Source organism: Egretta garzetta, unplaced genomic scaffold (genome assembly GCF_000687185.1).
Source record: "Egretta garzetta isolate BGI_Z169 unplaced genomic scaffold, ASM68718v1 scaffold397, whole genome shotgun sequence".
Taxonomy (NCBI): Eukaryota; Metazoa; Chordata; class Aves; order Pelecaniformes; family Ardeidae; genus Egretta; species Egretta garzetta.
In genome coordinates, this window is record NW_009260493.1 from 1,438,808 (window position 1) to 1,462,346 (window position 23,539).

A 23,539-nucleotide genomic window follows, 5' to 3' on the forward strand; every position below is an offset into this window, starting at 1 on the left:
ACAAACTTCTGCTGAAACTACTCTGTAATGACTGCAGCGTGTTATGAGGAAGGTTTTCATTAATTCCATGTTTATGCAGGAGCAGAGGGACAGTAGGAGACGATAGAAGATGGAGACAGAAGCAGCAACAAGAAATGTAGGAATTGGTATGAAGAAACAGATTGTTGAAGAATAATTAAATAAAAGGAAAATGACACGAAACAATGTTAGAAGGAAAATGCATTAACTGAATTATAGGGGAATTCTTTATTTTTATGCAAACTGGCATTATAAGCTGTTTAGAAACATGAAGATAAAACAAAAAAACCTCTTGGTGCTACGTGTCATTCTGCTAAGTTTCTACCACTGGCAGATAGAGTATCTAGCATTTGTTTAATTAAAGTGAAAACATAATGAGAATCACTGGGATGTTTACCTGCAATATTGGATTATAGGTTTAAAATTAATTTTCAAAATTGTCCTGATGGCGTTTCTGAGTATTTACATTGCATTTCCTGTACTTCTTTAATTTCTTTCATATCTTACAGATATTTATTCCAAATCTGTACTTTCAATCCAATGTACAGGCCATTATAGTTTTTTCTCTAGCAAATCAACAATGCATTTGGTATTTTACATTTTTTAAATTCTGGTGTTTTTTCAGAAATGCTTGTTTTGTTAGGTCTCATAATTGACATGCTGACATAAATGACACAACACCCTCCTTTACATTATAGTAATTACTTGTCTTGAATCACATACTATAATAAAGTTTAGAGTTAAATGTAGTAGCTCAATTGGTATTACAAGTATTTTCATTATATTAATAACAATTTATTAATGCATGTGCATGGGTGACCAATGGGTGTCTTTCAGTGGCGCTACATATGGCTGCCATCACTATTGTTTGACCTGTGAGTTCTTGTTTTCAAGACAATCAAATTAAACAACATGTATTATACTTTTTGATTCAGCAAATAGTAATTTTTTTATAGTCAGGAATATGAATTATTTCAAAGTTTTGTATTTAAGGAATGATATTACTTCAGCTTTCACATTAATGGGACATGGGAAAATAAAAGAAATTTGAGAAGTAGTTTTCATATATTTAAACAACTGTTTCACATAGTATTACATTTTGACACAGTAAGCATTTTGAATTATGAGGCTTTTTATGGTATATTATTATTTGTTATTTAGGCAAGCCCTGAGGAGAATCAAGAAGGAAATTTTGGTTCTGAGCACTCTGCCTCACCATCACAAGGGAGTAGTCAGCAGCAGTTTTTAGAAGTGGAAACAAATGTAGATGATTCAATGGATATTCAACAACAGGTAAAACTATTTTCAATTTGGTCACAGAACTTGAAAGGAAAAGATAATAAGGTGGTTTCAGAATGGGTAATATAGATGTATGGTTTCATATAGTCATATATATTGTAAGTATGTTTATTAAAAGTTATTGAACGTCTGTTATGTCTGACCTCAGGACATGGATATAGATGAAGGCCAGGATGTTGCTGAAGAAGAGATTTTTGAACAAGAAGAAAAGAAACCAGCTGTTCGTTCAAGATCAAGAACTCGTTCAAGATCTCGTTCAAGGTTTCATAATTAACTTGTATTAAGTAAACGAAAGTTTTCTGAAACAAAGTTGCAATTTGTGATTATCATTCTCAATTCTGTATTTTCCAAAATTGTCATGAGCAGTTTTTGGCCATAAAAAAACTTTCTGTGTAACAGTTCATTTTGCATATCTGTGGTTTACTTTAAATTTTTTAAGACCTGTTCAGATAACAAAAATTAACTTAAGGCTAGTAGCTGGTCAGGTTTTCTGTGCCAGAAAAGTAGATACTGTTATGGAACTCTTTGTCATTTGTTTTGTTATAAGCTCAAGGTGTATGTTCTGTTCCTCACGCTAATGTCATTAAGTTTATTTCCTGAAGCAGTTAAAGTTTGTACTTAAAAGGTGACTAAGTTAGAATATATTTTTTTTAACTCAGCATACTGAAATGAAGCGTTTTGTAGGTCACCAAGAAAACGAAGGTCTAGATCACGGTCTGGTTCTCGTAAGCGTAAACACAGAAAACGTTCACGCTCAAGATCAAGGGAAAGGAAGAGAAAGTCATCTCGGTCATATTCCAGTGAAAGAAGGGCTAGGGAAAGGGAAAAAGAACGTCAGAAAAAGGGATTGCCTCCTATACGGTCAAAAACACTAAGTGGTAAGTGCCAGCTGCTTACTGTTTTAATAATGTAGTATTAAAGGGAATAAAGGCTTTGTTTTTCATTGAAAGAACAAGATTGATTTTGAGTGCTGTTACAAAGTGCGGTAACCATAATCTTTTTAAAAGTTTCATTTCTGATATTTCTTACAACTTAGACACATCATTTCATCGTAGAGAAAATCAAATATCATACTGCTCAACTGATGATTTTACTTGTACTGTTGCACCTATGTTTTTACTTCTGAACAGAGATTAGCAAGGGCTGTCCCTAAGCTACAATCTGTTTTCTCTTTAATGCTTTCTTCTATGGGGCATTTGAAGATGATGAACACTTGATCTGAGAATTGGTACACTGATAAGACATTTAAGTATGTGGTACACACTTTGGACACTTTATTAAACTTTCATAGTGCTTTTTAAATAGCTTTTCACAGGAACATAGAGCCAAAGCAGGTGTAATTTGCTATCCTAAGACAGACCATAATGGTCATATCTTAAGAAAGTATCCAAAAACTAACTGGATTTCTGCTTCTGCAAAGTGCTGATATGCACTGCTGTCATTTCTACACAGAATTTACATACTAAAAAGAAGGAAGGGAGGAGAACTTTCTCCACACAGTTGCTTCAATCAAAGGGAACGTATTTTGATTTGAGTGCTAGAAACAGTGAAATTGGGTGTAGTCATCTGCTACTGTATCAGTATATCCTATTGCTGCTGTTACCAGGACTCTGGATTTTTGGGATGCATAACTGTCTTTAATTTATTTTCGTAATGAACTTGTGTTACCTAATTTAACTTTGTTTGGATAGTTTATACGCAGTTTCTGATGTAGTTTTCCATTTATTTTGTGTTAAATATTTGTCATCTACCTGACAATTTAAGCAGTTCAGAATTCATTAAAAAAGGCCTTAAACTCAGGACTTTACTACAGTTTAGATGTGTATTTTTTGTCTCGTCTGGCAAATCAGTTTTATGGTGTAGATTTCTTCCAGTAGTTCACAAAGCAGGGAGCTATAATCAGAATAGATGGGAAGTGCGAGGCAGGGATGTTAAGTAACCTGATGAACAGCAGCAGCAATTGAGGTCCTGTGAAATGACCCAGCTCATGGAAAGGAGACATTAAGAAGGCTAAATGAAGTGTGGAGACTTTGGGGCGTGGCGGTGGTAGTAAATAAATAAATAAATAGGTAATTTACCTGACAAGCATTTTACTTCATGAAATTTGTTCAGGGACAGCCACTGTTGTCACTTGCTGAGGTCCGAAGAATTGTTTTGTAGAGCTTTACACTGTGAGAAACAAAAGGGTCATCTACAAGCATGTGAAGAACAAGTTTTGTCCAAGAGAAATCTTAAGGCTAGTCATTCTCAGTACTACTGAGTACTGCTGTCAGTTGAAAGTTTCAGCTGACAGAGGAACACACAGAACTGGTTTCCAGTTTGATGCACCAAGATTGATACAGGAAGGATGTGTGATGTATCAAGGTGATGATGAAGAAAACATTTCCTTGGTTCAGAATGGGGCAGGCCCAAGAGATCCAGGTTATCTGGTTTTATTCTGCCTTAGGTGCTTTAAGGTCTTGGGTGGGTTGCTCAGGGTAGTAAGATATTTGAGGAACACTACCAATATTGGCCTAATCTCTTGATTTAGATCACCCTGTGCTAAATGGAAATAACTGCTATGAGTTTGTCAAGGCTTCACACATAAATTGGGTAATGTTTGGAAGACAAAAAAATTGGAACCATGTACATAGGGGAGAAGGAAGTTCAAGCTCACACGTTAGTGAGTGTTTATATTTGTCGAGGGAGACGGCTAGGCATTTTGGAGACAAATTGCAGGGGTCTGGGCTTGTGGTGGAATTGGCAAGAGTCAGAAGTATCATGGACATCCTCAGGTCATCCTCAGGTGGGCTTCAGCCAACTTTGTCTTTCTGGGATGTTCCCCAAGGTAAAATAGAAGTATAGTTTCCATTTCTTTCAGGTGAAAATACAATGTATAATAGTGCAGTTAAGTTCCTTCTGTAATACGCTTCTAGCCAGTTAGAACTTAATCTTACTTTGTTAAAACTGGCTTTAAATCCTACAGGCATGTTTTTTATGGACATAGAATAGAAATTACTATTAGTAATTTCTACTGCAGTTTACCTTAGATGCTGATCTACAGATTTTTTTTTTCATTTCTTTTAAAACAACTATTTTATTTAAAAGAAAATTAAACAAAAAGAATGAACAGTTGTACTGAGTATCTGTTTGGTGTCTTAACCTTTTAACATTTTTGTTACTGTATTAATCTCTGTATAGTAAGTAATTTACTATTCTTGCTTTTTGATCAGTGATTTCTGTGCAATTGTAAAGCCATGCTATGGAGCATTTTATAAGCTATATCCATGCTATAGAGTATTTTATAAGCTAACGTTCTAGTATTTTGTCTGACATGAATGTGTCTCTTGACAGTTTGCAGTACTACTCTTTGGGTAGGTCAAGTAGACAAGAAGGCTACACAGCAAGATTTAACTAACTTGTTTGAAGAATTTGGACAAATAGAGTCTATTAATGTAAGTAAGCATGTTATCATGCATTTTCAGGGATTACAGACTAGCAACTTAAACATGCTTATGCCTCTGAATTCCTCTTAGCAGCTTAAGCTTGTATTTAGGAAACTTTTTTTTATCACTGTTTAGAAACTGTGGCTATGACGCTTGTTGGTTTCCGTGTACTGTCTTTTGAAGCACTAAAGACAGTGTACTTTATGGTAAAACGGCTTTTTCCAAGCACTAACGATTTACACAGTTTTTTAAATCAGGGTCTTAACAAATAAAAAGTTATGTCTTTTTTTCTTTTTGTGATGCGGCACAGGGCATGCATCATTTTTCCTTGGACTAAGGGACACAAACTGATGTGTATCCACATTGCTCTTGACTACATTCCATACAGAGGGTTCCTAAAGTGGAATCAATGTGGATAAAACATATAGAAGAAAAGAAATTGTGCTGTGAAGAAGTGTTCTAAAATGTGACAATTAAAAAGATGTTTATGATTTCTCATGATTTCTCATAGTTTCTCATGATTTACAGTCATTTAGATGTAGACGTTTAGAATCGTACTTCAGTGTGGCCTATAATTCAGCTTCAAGAGAAAGTATTTTTCTCCTAAAATAACATATCTACATGAGAGAAATTTGGATTTTTCTCTCTTGCTCCAGTAGTTTTAAAGTGCTTCTCATGCTATTTAATTCATTTCAGATAATATTTTTACTATTTTTACTATCACATTAATATATTTAGATATTTAATTAATAAGGAACATTTTTTGTGGCGTTACAGAATCTTTTAAAAAGCTTCACAAGTCAAAAAGACCTGACATTTATGCATCATTTTGATTTGCAGGGACTAGCAATTAGGAAAGTTCAAAGGAAAGTGATGTAATAACCATAATGTCCCAGTGCCAGTTACATTTCAGAGGCAAACCTTATTGTAAATAGTTCATCCTACATGTTCCACAAAGCTTGAAGTACCTAGGATAACATTGTTGTACATCTTAAACATATTTTTGTAACAACTGCATTAAAATCTGTCATCTTAAATATTTTTGTTCCTTATGTTACTGTGTGCTCATAAACAACATAAAAGCACACCTGTATTTTACAACTTTTGACTAAAACTAAAACAAGCAGTCGTCACATGTGATTTGCAAACTTTCAAAGATTACATGCCATGTCATAGTTTTCTTTCCTAAATAAAATACTAAAGCTAGTGGAAATCACACTTCAGGAATGAGGACTCTACCCTTCAAAAATGCAAGATCCTTTTAATCACTAGTTTGCACCTCTGTGAAAGGTTGTTGCTCAGCCCATGGTAAATTTGAAGCTTAATAAGAGATAGCAACCTCTGCTTTTCTGAAGTTGTCATAGTATAGCTCCCAGTTCTTGCCTGCTCCATGTTGTTCAAATTTTTCATGTCATTTTTAGTACCCATTCTTCATCGTGCTGCTGCTTCTTGAAAAATGTTATAACTGAAGTTATAACCCTGCCAGTATCACTCTTAAGTGTTGCTGATGCTCAAAATTGTTAATATTGCTGATTAAGGTAACGATTGTTTACAGTGTAAGCCTTTCCTTTTTTAGTATTAGTATTCACTTAGTGTAGTTATGTAATCTGAAGTACTGGTTTTCCGGCTTTTTAAGACTGACACTTTTTTCCCATAGATGATTCCCCCAAGAGGTTGTGCTTATGTCTGTATGGTTCACAGACAAGATGCGTATCGTGCTCTTCAGAAACTTAGTTCTGGGTCCTATAAAATTGGGTCTAAAATTATTAAGGTAAGTTGATTTTAATCTAAGGATGCTGTTCATTTCAAATACAGTACAGTTTTAATACGATGATTTGTCACTTAGCAGCTGTTCATTCAAACGTATAATGTGGAGAAGAAGAATGAAGCAATAAGGTGTAAATTTTTTCTTTCCTCTCTGTGTAAAATGCAGCTTTTAACAGGCAATATGGAAGACAGTAAAATGAAATTATGCCTTGATACTTAGAAAATACTCGGAGAACATTTTATGTATGTGCTAGTGATAAGAGTACAAGACTAAACAACCTAAGTCCTGTTCCTGACCACGTGGATCACTTAATATTAATTTCTAAAGTATTCTTATAGAGTTAAGTATATGATTAGTTGCTGTGGGTTTCTTCTACTTTCTTTGATGCTTTAGGATGAGTCCTTGAAATACTGTATTTTTAATTTCCCCATATATATGTTAGAATTAATGTTGAACAAATTTAGGCCTTTTGACATAATTGAACTTCCACATATCTGTTGTTACAGAGACCAAGTAAACTTCCTATAGATTGATTTAAAATTAAAAACTTGTTAAAACTTTAATAAATAGATACTGAAGATTGATCTACAGTGACAGAAATTGAAAGGTAGTGATCTGAAACATCCTGTTCACAGGTTATAAGATTTAACCAGATTCTCTGGTTGGCTTCTATTTTCAGATTGCCTGGGCTTTGAATAAAGGCGTGAAAACAGAATACAAGCAGTTCTGGGATGTGGATCTGGGAGTTTCATATATTCCTTGGGAGAAAGTAAAATTGGATGATTTGGAGGGCTTTGCTGAAGGTGGCATGATTGACCAGGAGACAGTAAATACAGGTACGGATATTAACAGTGATTCTCCCAGTAAGAAAATGTGTTTATTTTGGTAATTGCAAATCCTCAGAAAGTTTATTGGTTTAGGTAATACATACTCTTTTTCAATTTACATAAATTTCACTAGCTAATTGTTTACAGTATAAGTGGCACTGTAATCACGAAATCTAGATTGTCTTTGTAGACGAGTAACTAACTTATTGTCATGACAATGAGGAATGGGTGGCAAAGGGGAATTTTAAGCAAGTTAATAGAGGTTAGCATTTTTTAAAAACAGTTATGAATTTTCTGTGTGCTCATTTCCAAGTACATAAAATATTAATTTGTGTAGAAATTATGATCTGCTTGTGATTGTGAAGAGTCTTACATTCAGGTGTAAGACTTAAGTTGGAGTTGGAACTTGTCCAAATAGGCACAGGTGGGCTGAACCTTAAGGTATTTCCTCCATAAAGTCAGAGACAGGAAAGCGAGTAACGTTAGACCTTACTCTGAAACGCAGTTAATTGAGAGGTTGGTTAGATTTGTAAAAGATTCATGAGTACTGTATTTTCTTGCAATGAATCTAGCACCAAATGACTGGACTATACTGAAGTAAGCAGTACGTTAAGACTGTTTCATAATAGCTACAATAATTTTTCAGGTGAAAATGCAGTCTTGCTTTCAGTAAAAATTGAATATAAATGGCAGAAAAATTAAAACAAGAAACATTACTGCAATACATTCACTGTGTTATACTTGAAATGTGAAACTTTTGGAGGAAGTAGCAGAAGGAAGAAATGGGGGTTGGGCTGAGGTTTGTTTAACATGAGGATTCTCTGTCATTGTACAGTAGCCAGCTAATAACACAGATATGTTGACAATAGCAGTTTTAGAAACTAGAGCATACTCTGTATTTCAAACTATAAACAGAATGATTGGTGAAAAAACTTGGCAAGTTTTGAAAAATCAGTTTGCATACAGGCATAATTAAACAGTATTGCAGGTGATAAAAGATATTTTACACTCTTTAAAATATATAATAATAAATAATTGCACTTGCTTCTTTTCACAGTGAGTTTGGGGGTTATTTATGATGACTCTATATAGGTACCAGTTTAAAATGTATTCTTCAAGAAGTAAGAGGATTTTTTAGTATATAAACAGAAATAACACATTAATTTTATTTTTGTATTAAAAATACAACTTTTTTTAAAGAATGGGAAACAGCCAGAAGCTCAGAAGCTGCTAAAGAAAATACTCAAACTACACAGAGCGCTGCAGTTGATAAGAGTACAGTTATTACAACGCAGACAGAAGCTTACACACAACCAGTCACTATGCTGCAGGTTTGTATTGCTCTGAGTTTGAAAAAAACACACAGAAATGGAGGGCAAACTTTTTCTTCAATAAGATAATGCTGACTTAAACTACTTAAATAAAAAATAGCCAAGTCCTGCATACATATGTGTTTATTTCTGAAATACTTTAGAGTAGCAGCAGTTGCCTTGGTTAGGCAAAATCTTTATTTGTGTGCACAACGTATCCCAAACTTGTGTACAATCTCCAGTGAAGGCTTAAATGTTGAAAACAGAGCAATTGTAAAAAAAAAAAAAAAAAATAAAAAAAAATACTGGCACGTTAGTTTTTTAAGGAGAAATTAAAAGCAAAGCATCTTTCTGTAAGCTAAGCAATGCAGTAATCTTCTTTTCACTTGTGTTTGTTTCTTCTCTACCTATGTGCTTTTCCCCATACCAGCCTTGAACATAAGTTTAATTATCTTCTCAGTAATTTTGGGCAGGATATCATAGGGACAATCTCATCTTTAAAAGATCTAATTATTCAAGTAGTGTGCTGTTGCACACATATACATGAGACTATATTCATGAGAGTCTTTGATTCTATGGTGTATTTTTTTTCCTTCTGCTAAAACAGAATTTTTATTAACATCCAGTCAGTAAAAACCTATTGTGGAAGGACAGAAGAATACAGTGTAATTTTTCTTGAGTATACTACACTGCACAGGTATAACAAATGCTTGTTGTCAAACTCTTCAAAACTTCTTTATAATGACCATTTGAAATTGTAAAATGAGAAGCAGTTGCTTAATACAAATTTTTTTGTTCATATTATTAGTTTTTTTCTTTTCTAACATGTATAGACGTTTCCAATACTTGAGCTGACATAAAATTACTATGAAAGTTATTTCCTTTACTTGCACTGAATTTTGAACTTTTTTCTTTTCACAAAAATTGTCTTCAGTCATCTTATTTCAGCTGTCTCCTGTGATCAGTATATATTTAAATATACATATATATTGCTTTTATTCTGCTGCTAATTACTTGTAATTATGTTGCATTGTATCAAAACGTGTAGCTCGAACAGAAGTTTGAGAAGATTTCATAGGTATTATTAGCCTTATAATTACATACACTGAATTTGACTTTCCAGTACTGTTCTAAAAGTTGTAAATTTTTCTAATGAGAATAGAATCGCTGTTTTCTAAGTGCTCTCAAATTGCCACACTGTCTACATTTTCCTTATTTTTCTCTCTTTCTCTTTCTGCATTCACCTCTCTCTGATAGGTAAATTTTTATTCTTGAATAAATATAGTGTTTTAACTGCGTATTTTTCTGTTCTTTTTAGGATAAAGAAAAGATAGAATAGGATTCTTCCAGTGTCCTTGTTTACTTGTAGTGTAGGTGCCATCTCAGAATGCAATCTGATTCTTCAGGGTGTTCAGAATATATACAAAGCCTTTGATACATTTAGTGCTTAACGTGAATTGCTGTCGAATCAGTTTATCCCTCTTTTAATGGCATTAAGTACTGTTTAAGTATTGAAGTTGCTTGTTTTTTCTTTCCATGAAAAAAAGATTCCAGTAGCTCCAGCTGTGCCTGCTGTTAGCTTGGTTCCACCTGCGTTTCCTGTCACAATGTCTGTCCCTCCTCCTGGTTATAGCGCAATTCCTCCTCCACCCTTCTTGCGAGCAAGTTTCAACCCTTCACAGCCACCTCCAGGTAAGTTAGTAAAAATTAAGTTGAGTGTGTAACGAGTATACTCTGTTTGTGTGCTTCTATGTACATCACGCTTTGTATAGTTTTCCATCAGCTACCAGTTACTGTTTGAGCCAGTTGGCCTTTGAATCTTTCATCTAGTATGGGATTTCTTACGTCTGACTTAGTATTGTTTTTACCGGTGTATTCTGTCAAGAATAGGAATTGCAGCAGAATTTTTTTGAACTTTGGTAAAAATGAAAATTTTAAAATCCTTAAGATTAGTCTCCTTTCTTTGGAAAATTTTGAAACTCTTAATTTTCTTCTTTGGATGTTGCTGGCAGAAATCACTTTTAAAGATGGACATGCAGATCATCTACAGTAAAGATGGGATTGTTTTTGAAAACAGTCACCATTGCCTCTTCGCATACATTTGCTACTTGCTAGTCTTCAGTGATGCAGCTTTTCAGGATGAATAATGTATGCAAGCTTTCACTGCAAAACTTTTATTTGCCTCCCTTGTAATAATTTGTCATTTTTTTCGATATAGGTTATATGCCTCCCCCAGTTCCACCTGTGGTCCCGCCACCTGTGGTCCCACCACCTGTTGTCCCACCAGTTGTCCCAACACGTAAGTTTGGTTCTTCTTATAGTTGTTTGTGTGTTATGAAAAGCTTAATTGTTTGATACGCTACTTGTTACTTAGTCAAAAGCGAGTTAATCCTGTGTAAAGGAAAATAGCAACACAGAAGTCACTGTTTAGCTGGTTTAAGCAGGTATTGAGAAAAGATCTACAAAGCTTTTCAAGTTGACTGAAAAATTATACTTACCGTGGAGTTACTGTAAAAAAAAAAAAAATTATGGCAAATGAATTACTATTTGTATGTGTAGTTCAGTACTTGAACCTGTCTGTAACAGATTTATCTGTTACTTGAGCTATTTGGTATTAGTCACTGAATAATTTGTAATAATTTATTTTTGTTTAGCCTTTTAACTGTATTCATTTAATGTTTAAAAATATCTGTTAAAGGGCACTGATTGCTTAGGTTGCTTGCAATTCATGATCTCTAAAAAAAAAATTAAATATTACAGTGCTGATTGAGGATAAGAAATTATTATTAAAAATGTAACACTTAGGGTAATTAATTTCACTTATTTTTATTTATTAGCCTGACCTTTGCCAAACTGATCTTGAAGGCTTGAATATATGATTACTGTAATACACTTCTGTTATTTCTTTACAGCTTTAGTACAGCCTCCATTACCAATTGCACAAGAGACAATGAAGGATGTTCCTTTTACTAGCCTTGTTCTACCAGTTGGCACAGTCACAAGCAATCTAGCTACTCCAACATTATCTGCTGGAAGCGTTTTTAATCCTCTGCCAATCAACAAACCAGAATCAGATGAAAAGACATCACATCTTACAGACCTTCAGATTTCTTCCAGTGAAAACAATAGATCTGGTAAGCAATGTCTTTGTCTGATATGATTGCATACAGGAAACATCATACTTCCGAGGGTTTTTTTTGCACATTGTAGTCCATTGCCCCAATAACTACAGAGTAGGAAGTTTTAGGCTGAATATCATTTTCAATTTAAGTTGGAGGAGTGGTGGGAACCATCTTTGTCATCATCTGATCATTGATTTCTAGCAGCTTATGCTCAGGGATGTTTTCTTTGTAGACTTGAGAAGTAAAGCTGAGAGTGGAAGCCCTTTAGAAAACCTCTTAAAAGTGCATTCTTACTACACAAGTGGCAATGGAAAGGAGTAAGAGAAGGGGAGAGAGTAGGATAGTATAATATTTATAAAATTACATGAAAGATTTTAGTACTTCCCTTGCACAAATTGGGTGCTGTCTGTGGGGTTTGTCAGTTTTAAGCTGCTGAACATTCTTTACTGTGTAGAGACATTCATTTCTGTGGCATAATGTCCATTTATCACGAATGTGAATGGACTGATGAATGTTTATTACAGAAACTGAGACAGACCCTGTCAGTGGTGTCATCACTGAATGCGTTAACTGAATGTGGTTTAAGCTGCATTTTGTTTTGAATGCTATGTGTTACACTGGTATTTTCTGTTAACTGTTCTTCTTGTTGCTGCATTTTAGTGCAAAGTGATGTCTCGAGTAGCTCTGGACTTGTTGGAGGAGTGCAGCCACCCAGCGTCTCAAGCAGTTCTGGGCTTACTGGAGAAGGGCAACCACCCAGTGTCTCAAGTAGCTCTGGACTTGCAGGGGGAGTACAGCCACCCAGTGTTTCAAGCAGCTCTGGACTTGTAGGAGGAGTGCAACCACCAACTGTTTCAAGTAGTTCTGGTCTGGCAGGAGGAGTGCAGCTACCTAGTGTCTCCAGTAGCTCTTCTCTTGCTGGCGGAGTTCAGCCAACCAGTGTCTCAAGTAGCTCTGGACTTATGGCTGGAGTGCAACCACCCAGTGTCTCAAGTAGCTCAGGGCTTCTAGCTGGAGTGCATCCACCCAGTGTCTCAAGCAGCCCTGGCCTTCTGACAGGAATGCAGCCACCCAGTGTCTCAAGCAGCTCAGGAGTTCTGGCAGGAGTACAGCCACCAAGTGTCTCAAGCAACTCTGGGCTTCTCATAATGCCGCCACCCAATGTTTCAAGTAGTTCTGGACTTATGGGAGTGCCGCCACCAAATATTTCAAGCAGTTCTGGACTTCTGGCAATGCAGCATCCAGCTGGGGTTCAAAATATGCCTCATTTAAATATTATTGCTCAAAAAAAAAGGAATGCCTCTCATTGATATCCGTCCAGGCCTAATGCCCCATTCGCCTGGACCAAGGTTTCCATTAATGCAGCCAGGAATACCACCGCAGCGCAGTATTCCTCCTCCAGCAATCCTTGATCCATCCCTTCACCCACCACCTCGAGGTCCTTTTCCTCCAGGAGATATTTTTAATCAAACAGAAAGACCTTTTGGAACACCAGGAAGACAAAATATCGATAGCATTTCTAATCAAAAGAAAGAGATAATCTTAACAGACCATCTCCAGTGGATGTTAGAGATTCTGTTGGACGACCACCAGTTGATCCAAGAGAGGGTATAGGAAGGCCTCCAGTAGATGGAAGAGAACATTTTGGAAGACCACATGTAGACATGAGAGAAAATTTTGGAAGACCAGGTATAGATAACCTTGGTCGAAGAGAGCATTTTGGTTTCAATTCAGACAAGCACTGGGGACAGAGAGGAGATTATGATGAAAGAGAGCACCATGCCTTCCCTATTTATGGTGGCCCTAAAGGCTTCCATGAAGACAGAGAGAGGTTTCGGCATGTAAACTATAGGTTTGATAGCAGAAGTGGTCCCAATTGGAATAGAGGATTTGAACAAGATGCTCACAGAGATTTTGATGACCGCAGAAGACCCTGGGAAAGACAGAGGGATAGGGATGACAGAGATTTTAATTTTTGCAGAGAAATTAATGGGAACAGGTTTGGAAGAGACAGAATGTCAAACAACTGGATCCCCCCTCCACATCCACGGGTTTTTGAATATTTTGATGGGGCCACTTCCCAACGCAAAGCCGATAATATGCCCCAGGTAAACGGTGAAAATACAGAGACAGAAAGTCAGCCACCAACTGCACAGGTGCAGGACGATCCAGAACTTTATGAAAAACTGACATCTTCCGTCGAGATAAACAAAGAGAAGAGTGACACAGAAGCTGATATAGAAAGTGAACCAGTGGTAGAAAGCACAGAAACTGAGGGGACATAATCATCACTCAGTAGGTAAAAGATACCTTTTGTAAAGTTGTCATCTCTCTGTAATAGATAAATGGCTGACTGGACCGTAGCAGTTCACTTTTGTCTGCCAGAATTAAGTTAATCTGATGTTCATGTTCATCTTTCACTTAAATAACTGTACAACTGACTTGTATAGAACACTGTTCTTAATTTGAACATGGTAGGTAAACTTTTTTTTTATTTCTCTGGTAAAGCATAAACTTGCCCCCACTTGCTTTTAATTTCACAAAGATAAAATAACAGCTTGTCAAACAAAGACTTCCTATGGAAGAAAATGGAATTTTTTTAGATACTACCCTTAGGTTGGCTATCGAAATTGTTATACTTGAAAACAGGTGCTGGTGTATCTTGTCCGTGTTTTTAGGCTGCTGCAGAATTTTAAAGTATAGACAAAGCTGTGATATTTTATGTTCCTACAATTCGGCAGAAAAAGAAATGGCCCATGTTATTTAAGGAGCATAACACAGAGATTAAAAGTGATTTTGTAAAATCTACACTATAGTCTCTGTTTTCTCTAAAGTAAGTGTTTGTGATTTGTTCCTCGTACTGCAGTGGGTTTAAAAAAATGAAAAAGTACATTTTAATGTTGGGTGCATTTTGTTTTTAGATGCCAATAAAGCATATTTGTTTGATAACAGTGTTCTAGGTATTGTATTTTTTTAAAAACCTGCAAGCTCTAAAAACTTGGAATCAGCTATGATATGTGCTTAGCTAGTTGTTGCAAAAGGTTTATATTACTTTTGTAAGACCAATGCAACAGTTATGTGCAAGAAGCATATGGTTTTTACATCAAAAATCATGCAGTCATATTAGTTTGTGTAAATAACATGTATGTAAATATTTGTGTAAACTGTTTGTAGATACCACTTTTTCTGTGCGTGCCTGTGTATGTGCACGCACTCACAGAATATTCTAGACAGTTCAATAAAATTGAAATGAAACTAGGTTGTAAAAATTTGCCTTTCACCTTCTTTAGGTAGTAAGATAACAAAACTTATTTCACTGCAATACTGTCAAGCTTATATTTACCTTCTCATGCTCATTGTTATGATGTTCTTACTACTTCTGGAAGGTGGAACATGATATACTGTAAGACTATACAGTAGGATTTTAGCTTACTTTTTAAAATGCAGATATGCATGAAGCCAAAACTTAAGCAAATATTTGCATTGTCTTTATTTTGTAATATATTTGGTATTCTGGGTAGATAGTGGTAGCGTTCAAGTACTTTGTGGTTATTTGTTTTTAGTGACTCAAAGTCCAGAAATGTTGCATGAAAAGTAAAAAGCTGTTATTGGTCTAAAAAACCCTACATGTTTTTAACGGATATAGGGGGGGCTTTGTGTTTTGATGGCTTAATATTGAAGTAGAACCTCTTGTTAAATTGCTGAGATGAATTGGCTGCTTAGGTAAATTAGTAGTGCTATTCTCTCCCGTTTAACCTACTTCGCTGCTTGTGTATCCTTTAAATTGGTGGTGAAAGATTTGGCTATAGGGCGATGTCAGATTTTCAATTTGTTCCACTCAAGTGCATTTCACCAACTTCTTTCAACATAACTTCTGTTAAAATTCTGTGTCTGAAAGCATCCTTTCACTCAGTTTTGACAAAGTTGTTTTTCTCTTGCATAATAGGATCCAAGGGTAGATTCAGTTACGTGAATGCCCCTTTGGTAGAAGAAACATTTTTAGCTCAGATTAGAATTTTGATCTTTAACGTTAAAGTGTTAACATGCAAGTTTTAATTCCCCTTCTGCTTCCCCCAAAGGGATGAAAGTATGAGAATGTCATGTGAGTGTAAAGCATAAGCATGCCTTTGAACGTAGAAGCAAGTTACGCATGTGTGTGTTGCCCTCTCCCTCTGGGAGGTGGGGTATTTTTTCATGCTGTGTCACGGTTCAGTTTTTCATTTACAGGGACTTTTATTCTGGATAGTAAACAAACTGTCAGCTTAATGAAGGTAGCCCTTTGAGAGAGCGGACTTGAATGACTGATTCTTTATCTACTGTGCAAGTAGTAGTCATTAGGATGTAGTGAGGTATGCATTAAATAACCATTGCTTTGTAATAGACCTTGCTGATGTGTTTATTACCAGAACGTGTCTCAGGAGTTGAGACGAACAATGTTTAAGGTAAAAAAAGTACCTTCACGGGCAGACTCTGGCTCAAAGAACTTCACTGATGCTGCTGCACCACCTACTAGTAGTATTCTGGTCAGGCGGATATGGTTGTGTGAAAGTCCAAATGCACAAAATAGCTATAAGGGGATACTTTATGAACTTAAAGGAATTTTCTTTATTTCATTTCAATATGTGCAGTTTGAAAAGGCTTCAGTCATAGACCACAGAAATACTCGGAATCAAACACATATTGGCAGTAGCTTTATTTTTCAAATATTTTGTTAAACGCCTCTTTAAAACTGAAAGTTAATCTGTTTTTCTTTTTCTAAACTGGGACTGGCAGTATGCTAAATTGCTCATAGTATGATGGTTTAGGTAAATTACCAGGTGAGAGATGTTAAACAATTTGGTTGGTAGTGGTATAAAACAATGTATCGTTTAATGATTTTTTTATCTTTGTTAATATCTTTCAAGCTTTAATAAATGGGCTACTGTACATATGTGTTATACCATCAATTTCTAACAACTATTTTATTTTTTTGTAGAATAAAGGTTTGTTGTACAGTCTTCAGCTGCATCATGTTTACAGCTAGAACTGTTCAATTTCTTATTTATTAATGTAGCATGCAGACAAATATTACCAAAATAGCCATATTCAGAAACTCAGAAGGGACTTAGCATTACCAAAACAATATGGTTTCTTTATGTTGCCAGTAGGAATTTTTAAATCTTTCAGAGTTTGAGTGAAGACTTTCCTTTCTCACTGTAGATTAAGCCATCATAAGCCAACACATGCACTTGAAAGGAGCTGCACTGACATCCAGACCAGTTCTTTGATGTGGTTCACAGTAGTGGCATGTAATTTTTGCTGATGCAAAGGAATGAGTGAGAACGGGACAGGAAGAAGATGGGGGCCAGGCATTTGGGCAGTTCTGGCTTATGCCTGTTTAAAGCTTGTTCTAGGGATGAAAGGTATCGATTCTAGCAACTGAAGAAGCTGATCTACTGTTTACATAAGTAACATACATTTTGAAAAATATTTCAGGTAGTTTTGCAGGCAACACAATATATTTAGGCATGCACATTTACTTGAAGACCTTATGCATTAGTAAGTTGTTAGATGTATTTATTACCTTTTTAAACAGCCTGTGATTCTGATCTTTCACGGTACTGTATTTGAGCAGAATGCTACATCCATAAAGATTACAAAGATGAAGCATAACCTTCATTTGCTATGAGGACATGATTTCTTTGCTGAAGGCTTTTTTATGTGAAATATTCGTACACTTTCATTTTTATATGTAGTGCTTCACGCTGTTATTACAAACTCAAGGAATAGATTCTGTTAGATGCCTTTGCTTCAGTAGAGCACTATACCATTCTTCAAGCCATTTCAGTGATTTAAATGGCTTTACTTATGAAGTTAAGGTATTCTTACCCTGAATAAGGCAAGACAGGAATACTGTAATCAAGCCTGTAGTGTAGCATGCATAGGCATTACTTAGGCACAGTTGGAAAATTATCAAATAAACTGTCTGTAGAAGGTGTTTATGAAATAAGCCAATCTATTGCAGAATTCTCTCAAAATACTGTGTCAGCAGTTTTGAACATGCACAAGGATACGTTATGCCAGTCAACATTTAAAGGACTCATTTTCTTGATTCATGTTCCCCTAACTCAAATCTTTGGATCATTTTATTTGAAACTGGTAAAAATGGATACCAAATTTCATTCTTTGTACTTTCAGTAATGTATTTAAAAATAACGTAATAATAAGGGTGATTTTTTTTTTTTGGTCTCTTGATAATGGGAGCTGAATTTAAAACCTATTCAGAGTATCAGGAGTCATTGAGACTAACTAGCAAAATTATTTGTTATTGTTAATTGAGGTAATGAAAGGGTCTTTCTTTCCCTGTTGACAGCTATTGCGGAGCCACATTTTCCTTTCACGTGCTGAGCTTTCACCAATAAGCATGTACTGTGAAGCCATCTACTTGTGTAGATGAGAGATTGACTTAAAAGGTATAAAGGCGGGATGTTCTTTTTTAATTTGAAGCTGTTTATTTAAAAAAAGTGGCAAAAGCATCTATCCGCTATGTTGCTTTACTGTATTCTTTCACATCAGCGGGAACTTTGCAGTAGCAAAGAGAATATCATATTGCAAGACTTTCTTAATTGTAACTAGTCTTACGTTTCTCCTTGAAGGGTCGACTTAGTGATGCTATTCACTCCACTTAGTCTGTACAAGTTCTTTGGGTACTCAAACGTTTAGAATTTTATTAATGTATGTACATGATATTTCATAGTCAAGAAAAGTCAAATAGAGCTACTAAAAAGAAAATTCATGACATCTCTTTAAGAGTAGTAACTTCCAGCAAAGGTGTATAGGATCTGAAAAGTTGTTATTGTCAGTGAGGGGATGGCTTGAAAGTCTGTTAATAGGGGTTTTGTTGAAGTTGGCAAACTGTAAAGCTGTACTTGCCATAATTCTTGTATTCCCTGTATTCCTTTCAATCTTGCACAAACTGAATGAAAAGGGTAGTCTCACTGACTATCCGACTCTTAGTATCTTTTAGCTGCTCTGCTACCAAAGATTAGAGGAGGGGAAGGACTGGTTGTCTGTGCACTCTTAAAAATCAAGAGGTTGTTAAGATACATTGTGCAGCTAAAGCTGAATGTATTTTCTCTTTTTAAGAAGTTTAAAATGTACATTTCAGCACTTGCATAGTAACAGTGATATTAGTGGTGTCACTGGTTTACTAATTCTGTACTTTGTCATTTTTAAGTTAACTCGCTAATGCTAGTTTTAAATTTTCTCTTCCTGTCAGCGGAAATCATACTAATGGCCTCAGGCAAGGGATTGTTTTGTGCTTTACAAAAACAGAAATCTGGTCGGAGAGTTTTTTAACCTGTAGGTAGGTTAGCTGAACATTTTTTCTTTCCTGATTTAATGCTTTAATGCTGCAATTTTCCTTGTGAATGATTTTCTGTATGCATATCTGTGTTATAATGGATATGTGTTCACATCAGCATGTATCAAGCTTTCTGTTGACATGCAGAAAGATTGTGAGATTCTTCAAGGTAGCTGACGATGTGTTTCTAAAACTAGGGTAACCTTCACAGCCATATTGATTTGTATACTGGAGCATTATAATTGTGTTGGAGCGTTATAACTGTGTGCGAGCCAGTGCAAAAAATCCTTAATAGGTGAAGAGTATTAAATGGATATAGAATTGTTAACTCAGATGTAGATTGGTAGGATTCACATAGGCCATAGATGCTGGGACTTTGCATATGAATGTCACTTCCACACTAAAGGAGAGATCATACTATAATTATGTCTGGAAAAATAAGAAATGTAGCTTTTTCTTGATAACAGTGGGAATTAAGTAGAAATAATCATAGTGTTTAAAGTCCTTTCTAAAAATCCATCTGCCTTCATCTAGTCAAGCTCTATCATTGTCACTTTAGTTGATTAAGGGGAAGAAATTACTTTAGACTTACACTGTTTCTGAGGTAGTCGGATCTCATTTAGCAATGCAGTGAAATGCAGTTTTAAGTGTGCCTTAAGTTTTTTCCCTCTGAAAAGGAGCATATATTTCAAACTTTACACAAGAATGTGGACAAAACCAGTAAATTTTTGTTGTAGAATTTTAAATGTAGTTTTGAGTTCAGTGATTTTCTTCAAGAACGTCATCATTTCAGTAGTGTAAATACGTAAATAATAAATGGACACTCATTTTTAAAATGTTTACTGAAAGTTATGCTACTCTGTCCAGTTAATTTTTCATTTATTTTCACATGCTTTCAATACATTATTTTGTGAAGTGGTGCCATCACAGAATTCCTCTTACCACAAATTAGAAATACCTTTGAATTATGTAATTCAGTTGCATAGTTGAGTTATTTAAATGTAGGACAATCATAAACCTTCCTCTTGAAAATCATGGATTTCTTGTACAGTATGGCTACCAATGGAGGTTATTCACTATTGAGAGCCTTATTGTTCAAGCTATCTGTGATTAAAAGTAAAATACTGAAAACAAACTGAAATGCTTGTTGATTGATTTGGAATTTTGTTATTTATTAAAAGAAAAATAATGGCATCTTCTCAAATTTCATGTTGATTAAAAAACTCACCATATTAAAAATACAAACTTGATGAGCTGTAGTTCTATGAATTGATAAAATGAGTGAGGCACCCATTATTTTTATTAGAATGAAAAACCTTGAAGTGATTAGGATAAATGTTATTTATATAAAATATTGAAATGTAGTCTTCAAGCTTTGTGTGCATACTGCCTGCAGTTCCTGCGTGTACACTTTATACATGCTTTACACCTGCAATCCTCATTACATGATCAGAACCACTATGGAAAACAGGAAGGTGGCATGAAATTCCAGCAGACACTCAAAATGCTGTACGGATTGGATCTGTATGTAATCCAGCAGATAGACAGACAATGTTGTTTCAGAGGCAATAGCTTGTTAGCCTAATTTGAAATCAGGTAAAACCTCAGTTACAAAGCATGAATAAACCTTTCTTTTTTTTTAAATTTAATAGAAGTTAATGTACACATTCTGATTAAATATTCACTAATGAACAAGCAAGCATCCAAAGTTTTTAAGAAGTCCTGAGCATTTTTCTTAATGTTGCTTGTACCTTAACTAAAACCAACCAACCAAAAAAACCTAAAAAAAAAACCCACAAAAGCCAGGAAGGCATAAATATTTGTAAGATTACCATGTTCTTGGGGAAATAACTTGATACAAGTGTTAATATGCCTATTTGGGTATTTTTAAGTAGTAGATACTGCAGAACCCAGGTAAAACCATGATAAAGAACTATCTGACTTGCAAGGAACGTGCTGAACTGAGGCATTGGTGTAAAATCCAAGATTGTTTTGTTCCTTGTTTGTGTTGTCTCCCAGTCCAAATACTGACCTTGTTCCGGGTTCCACTCTGAACTGATTAGAGGATATTCTGGTTAATGCATATGTATTTTGTCTAATATGTAATACATCATGTGTATTACATCACTGTAATACAGACACAGAGACAGCTAGTGAGAAGTTGGGAGTGATGTGGTTTGGGGCAAAACCATCAGAGAAATCAGAAGAGGAGATTCCTGAACTGTGTGAACCACCCATCTGAAACATTGCGGTGGAGGAAAGTCTCCTTAGTGCAGAGATAATTACTGATTACTTCTGAGTAGGTCAGTAGCTACAAGGGTGCATTTCACAGTAGTATCCCGGTTTGGGAAGTGCTAGCTACAGGCTCATTTGCTTTCTGCTATCTGTAGAACACAATAATTTTCCTGATGAAAATTACTATGTTACCTCTCATGTTATTTCTAGAGACTTTAAAGTAATGCTGCTTCAGTCTTAGTGCTAAACCAGTATGTGATATACGGCCTCACTTCTTTACCAGTGGGACATTGCTGTTGGCTTCACTGGATCCAGAATTTCAAAGGTTTTGTCTTGTGTGTCTCAGTTTCTTCTTCAGCGGCCTTTAGAAAAGCAGGCGGTAGAAGATTATCTCGTTCTGGTTTCACTGATTTTTTTTCTACTGCTTTTAAGCCCAAAGCCTTCTAGGGGATTTGTTGGTTTGGTTTTTTGTTTTTGTTTTTTTTAATCCTGTTTCCCCTGTATAAATATTTATGAGCAGGCAGCCCTAATAACGATTGTTCCAAGATTCTGAGCGGATGGTGGAATAGACTGTACAAAATGTCTAAAAAAAATTGCAAGCACTGTACCTGCCTAATCCTGTGCTAGGAAATTCATCGACTGAAAGCAATCAAGCAAATTAAAGCTAGTTAAATGCATTGGTCTTATCTTCTGGCTCTCCCCAAACGATCCTGCTTTCTAAGTAGATCTTTTCACTGCCACATGCAGAGCAGCACTATAATGTGCGGTCACTGTTCTTTGTTTAGAATCCGTTATGTCCTCTAGCTTTCTTTTCCCCCTCTGCTTACTGCTTTTTTGAAAGGTTGTGTTTTATTTAAATAGCATTTTTTTCCTCTAAATGATTTAAAGAAAAATGAATGCACTAGGTTAATAAAGTATTCTTACTTCATTTTAGAATGTGCTGCCTAACTCTCCTCAGTAAATTTCCTTCTCCAACGAAAAGTTCTTACATTTCTGTATTAACTAGAATAGAAATAAGAATGGATGACATGTAAAAAAAGAAATAAAATTTTTATCCAAAATTACATATCTTTGTCATGATAGTCTGGTTCCAGCATGTTCAAGAACATAACTAAAGTGGCGTTTTTCACACCACCCAACTTGAAAAGTTACACACAAGTTAGAGCGACCTCAGGAGCTCTCCCATGCAACATTCGCTCACCGTTGTGAATGCCGTGGTCTTGCATTTCCCTTCTGTGTTCCTTACCTCGTCACCAGATATTTTATTCTGTCTTATTCACAGTGAAGAAATTTAACCCAGAAAGAGTCTGAAAATAATGAAGAATTTCACTTCTCCCAACTTTGAGAATTAACTTGTTCTAAATGTCTGTTATGTTGATACAGAAAAGCAAGCAAACATAAATCCAAAAGGAACAAAGATGTGAAAGCAATTTTCTAAACATTTCTAGCATTTTATGGGTAAGAAAGTAAGGCCCAAGAAAAGTCTGCTAGAGAACTGGAAAGGTTTTAATTCATGGTTTGTTTTACCCATCCGATTGGCTTTTTTTGAAAGCCATCTATTTGAAAATTGTATTTTCTTAGAGGTCCTTCCCAGGAAATCTCACTACTGTTCTTTTGTCTCATTAATTCTTTTTCAAAACCTGGACCTATTAAGCATCTTACAATACGGCTTTGAAATGATACGTCTTGCCTTACAATTACTGTCTAGCATTGACTTGAGCTACGTACCGCAAGACACACAGTACATCAGAATTCATTATTGTTGGACTGTTGGTGTATGTGTATATATCCATTTTATAGTAGCTTCTGGAAAGCTTAGCCATAGGATTTACAGCCTACACCATATGAAAGGAAACACAAGTTACAGTATGAACTCTTCCTCTGGCTGTACGTCTTACACTGGTGGTGTTCCTGCAGCAGATGCATCTTGCTGTGTCAAAGGAGTCAAAGTTAGACATGGGTGTGTTTATGTATAGATTTCAACACACATCATCTTTGAAAATGAAGTGAATATTTAAAAACCTGAATATTAAGTTACGGTTTTAAATTTAGCTTGCTAGGAAACATTTGGTTTGTTACACCAGGTTTTTACACCATGTGGTAGTTAGGATCTTTTTTTTTTTTTTTTTTAAGTAAAACAAAATATTGCTGCATAAGTAGGAAAGGTTCAGTCTTGTTGGTGATGGATTTTGT

The 23,539-nt window shown here is 35.4% G+C and overlaps 1 protein-coding gene across 1 annotated transcript in view; it reads left to right on the forward strand.

Moving 5' to 3' along the window:
* Positions 1 to 22,380, forward strand: part of SCAF8 (SR-related CTD associated factor 8) — a 67,801-nt gene extending 45,421 nt beyond the window's left edge. Inside the window, 13 exon segments of the mRNA XM_009644291.2 lie at positions 1,180 to 1,311; positions 1,466 to 1,578; positions 2,002 to 2,195; positions 4,651 to 4,751; positions 6,400 to 6,513; positions 7,190 to 7,346; positions 8,538 to 8,668; positions 10,195 to 10,339; positions 10,866 to 10,946; positions 11,560 to 11,781; positions 12,430 to 13,057; positions 13,059 to 13,306; positions 13,309 to 22,380. Of these exon segments, the coding sequence (XP_009642586.2) occupies positions 1,180 to 1,311; positions 1,466 to 1,578; positions 2,002 to 2,195; positions 4,651 to 4,751; positions 6,400 to 6,513; positions 7,190 to 7,346; positions 8,538 to 8,668; positions 10,195 to 10,339; positions 10,866 to 10,946; positions 11,560 to 11,781; positions 12,430 to 13,057; positions 13,059 to 13,306; positions 13,309 to 14,054 (3,012 nt within the window). The 3' untranslated portion in view covers positions 14,055 to 22,380.
* Positions 22,381 to 23,539: the final 1,159 nt, after the last annotated feature.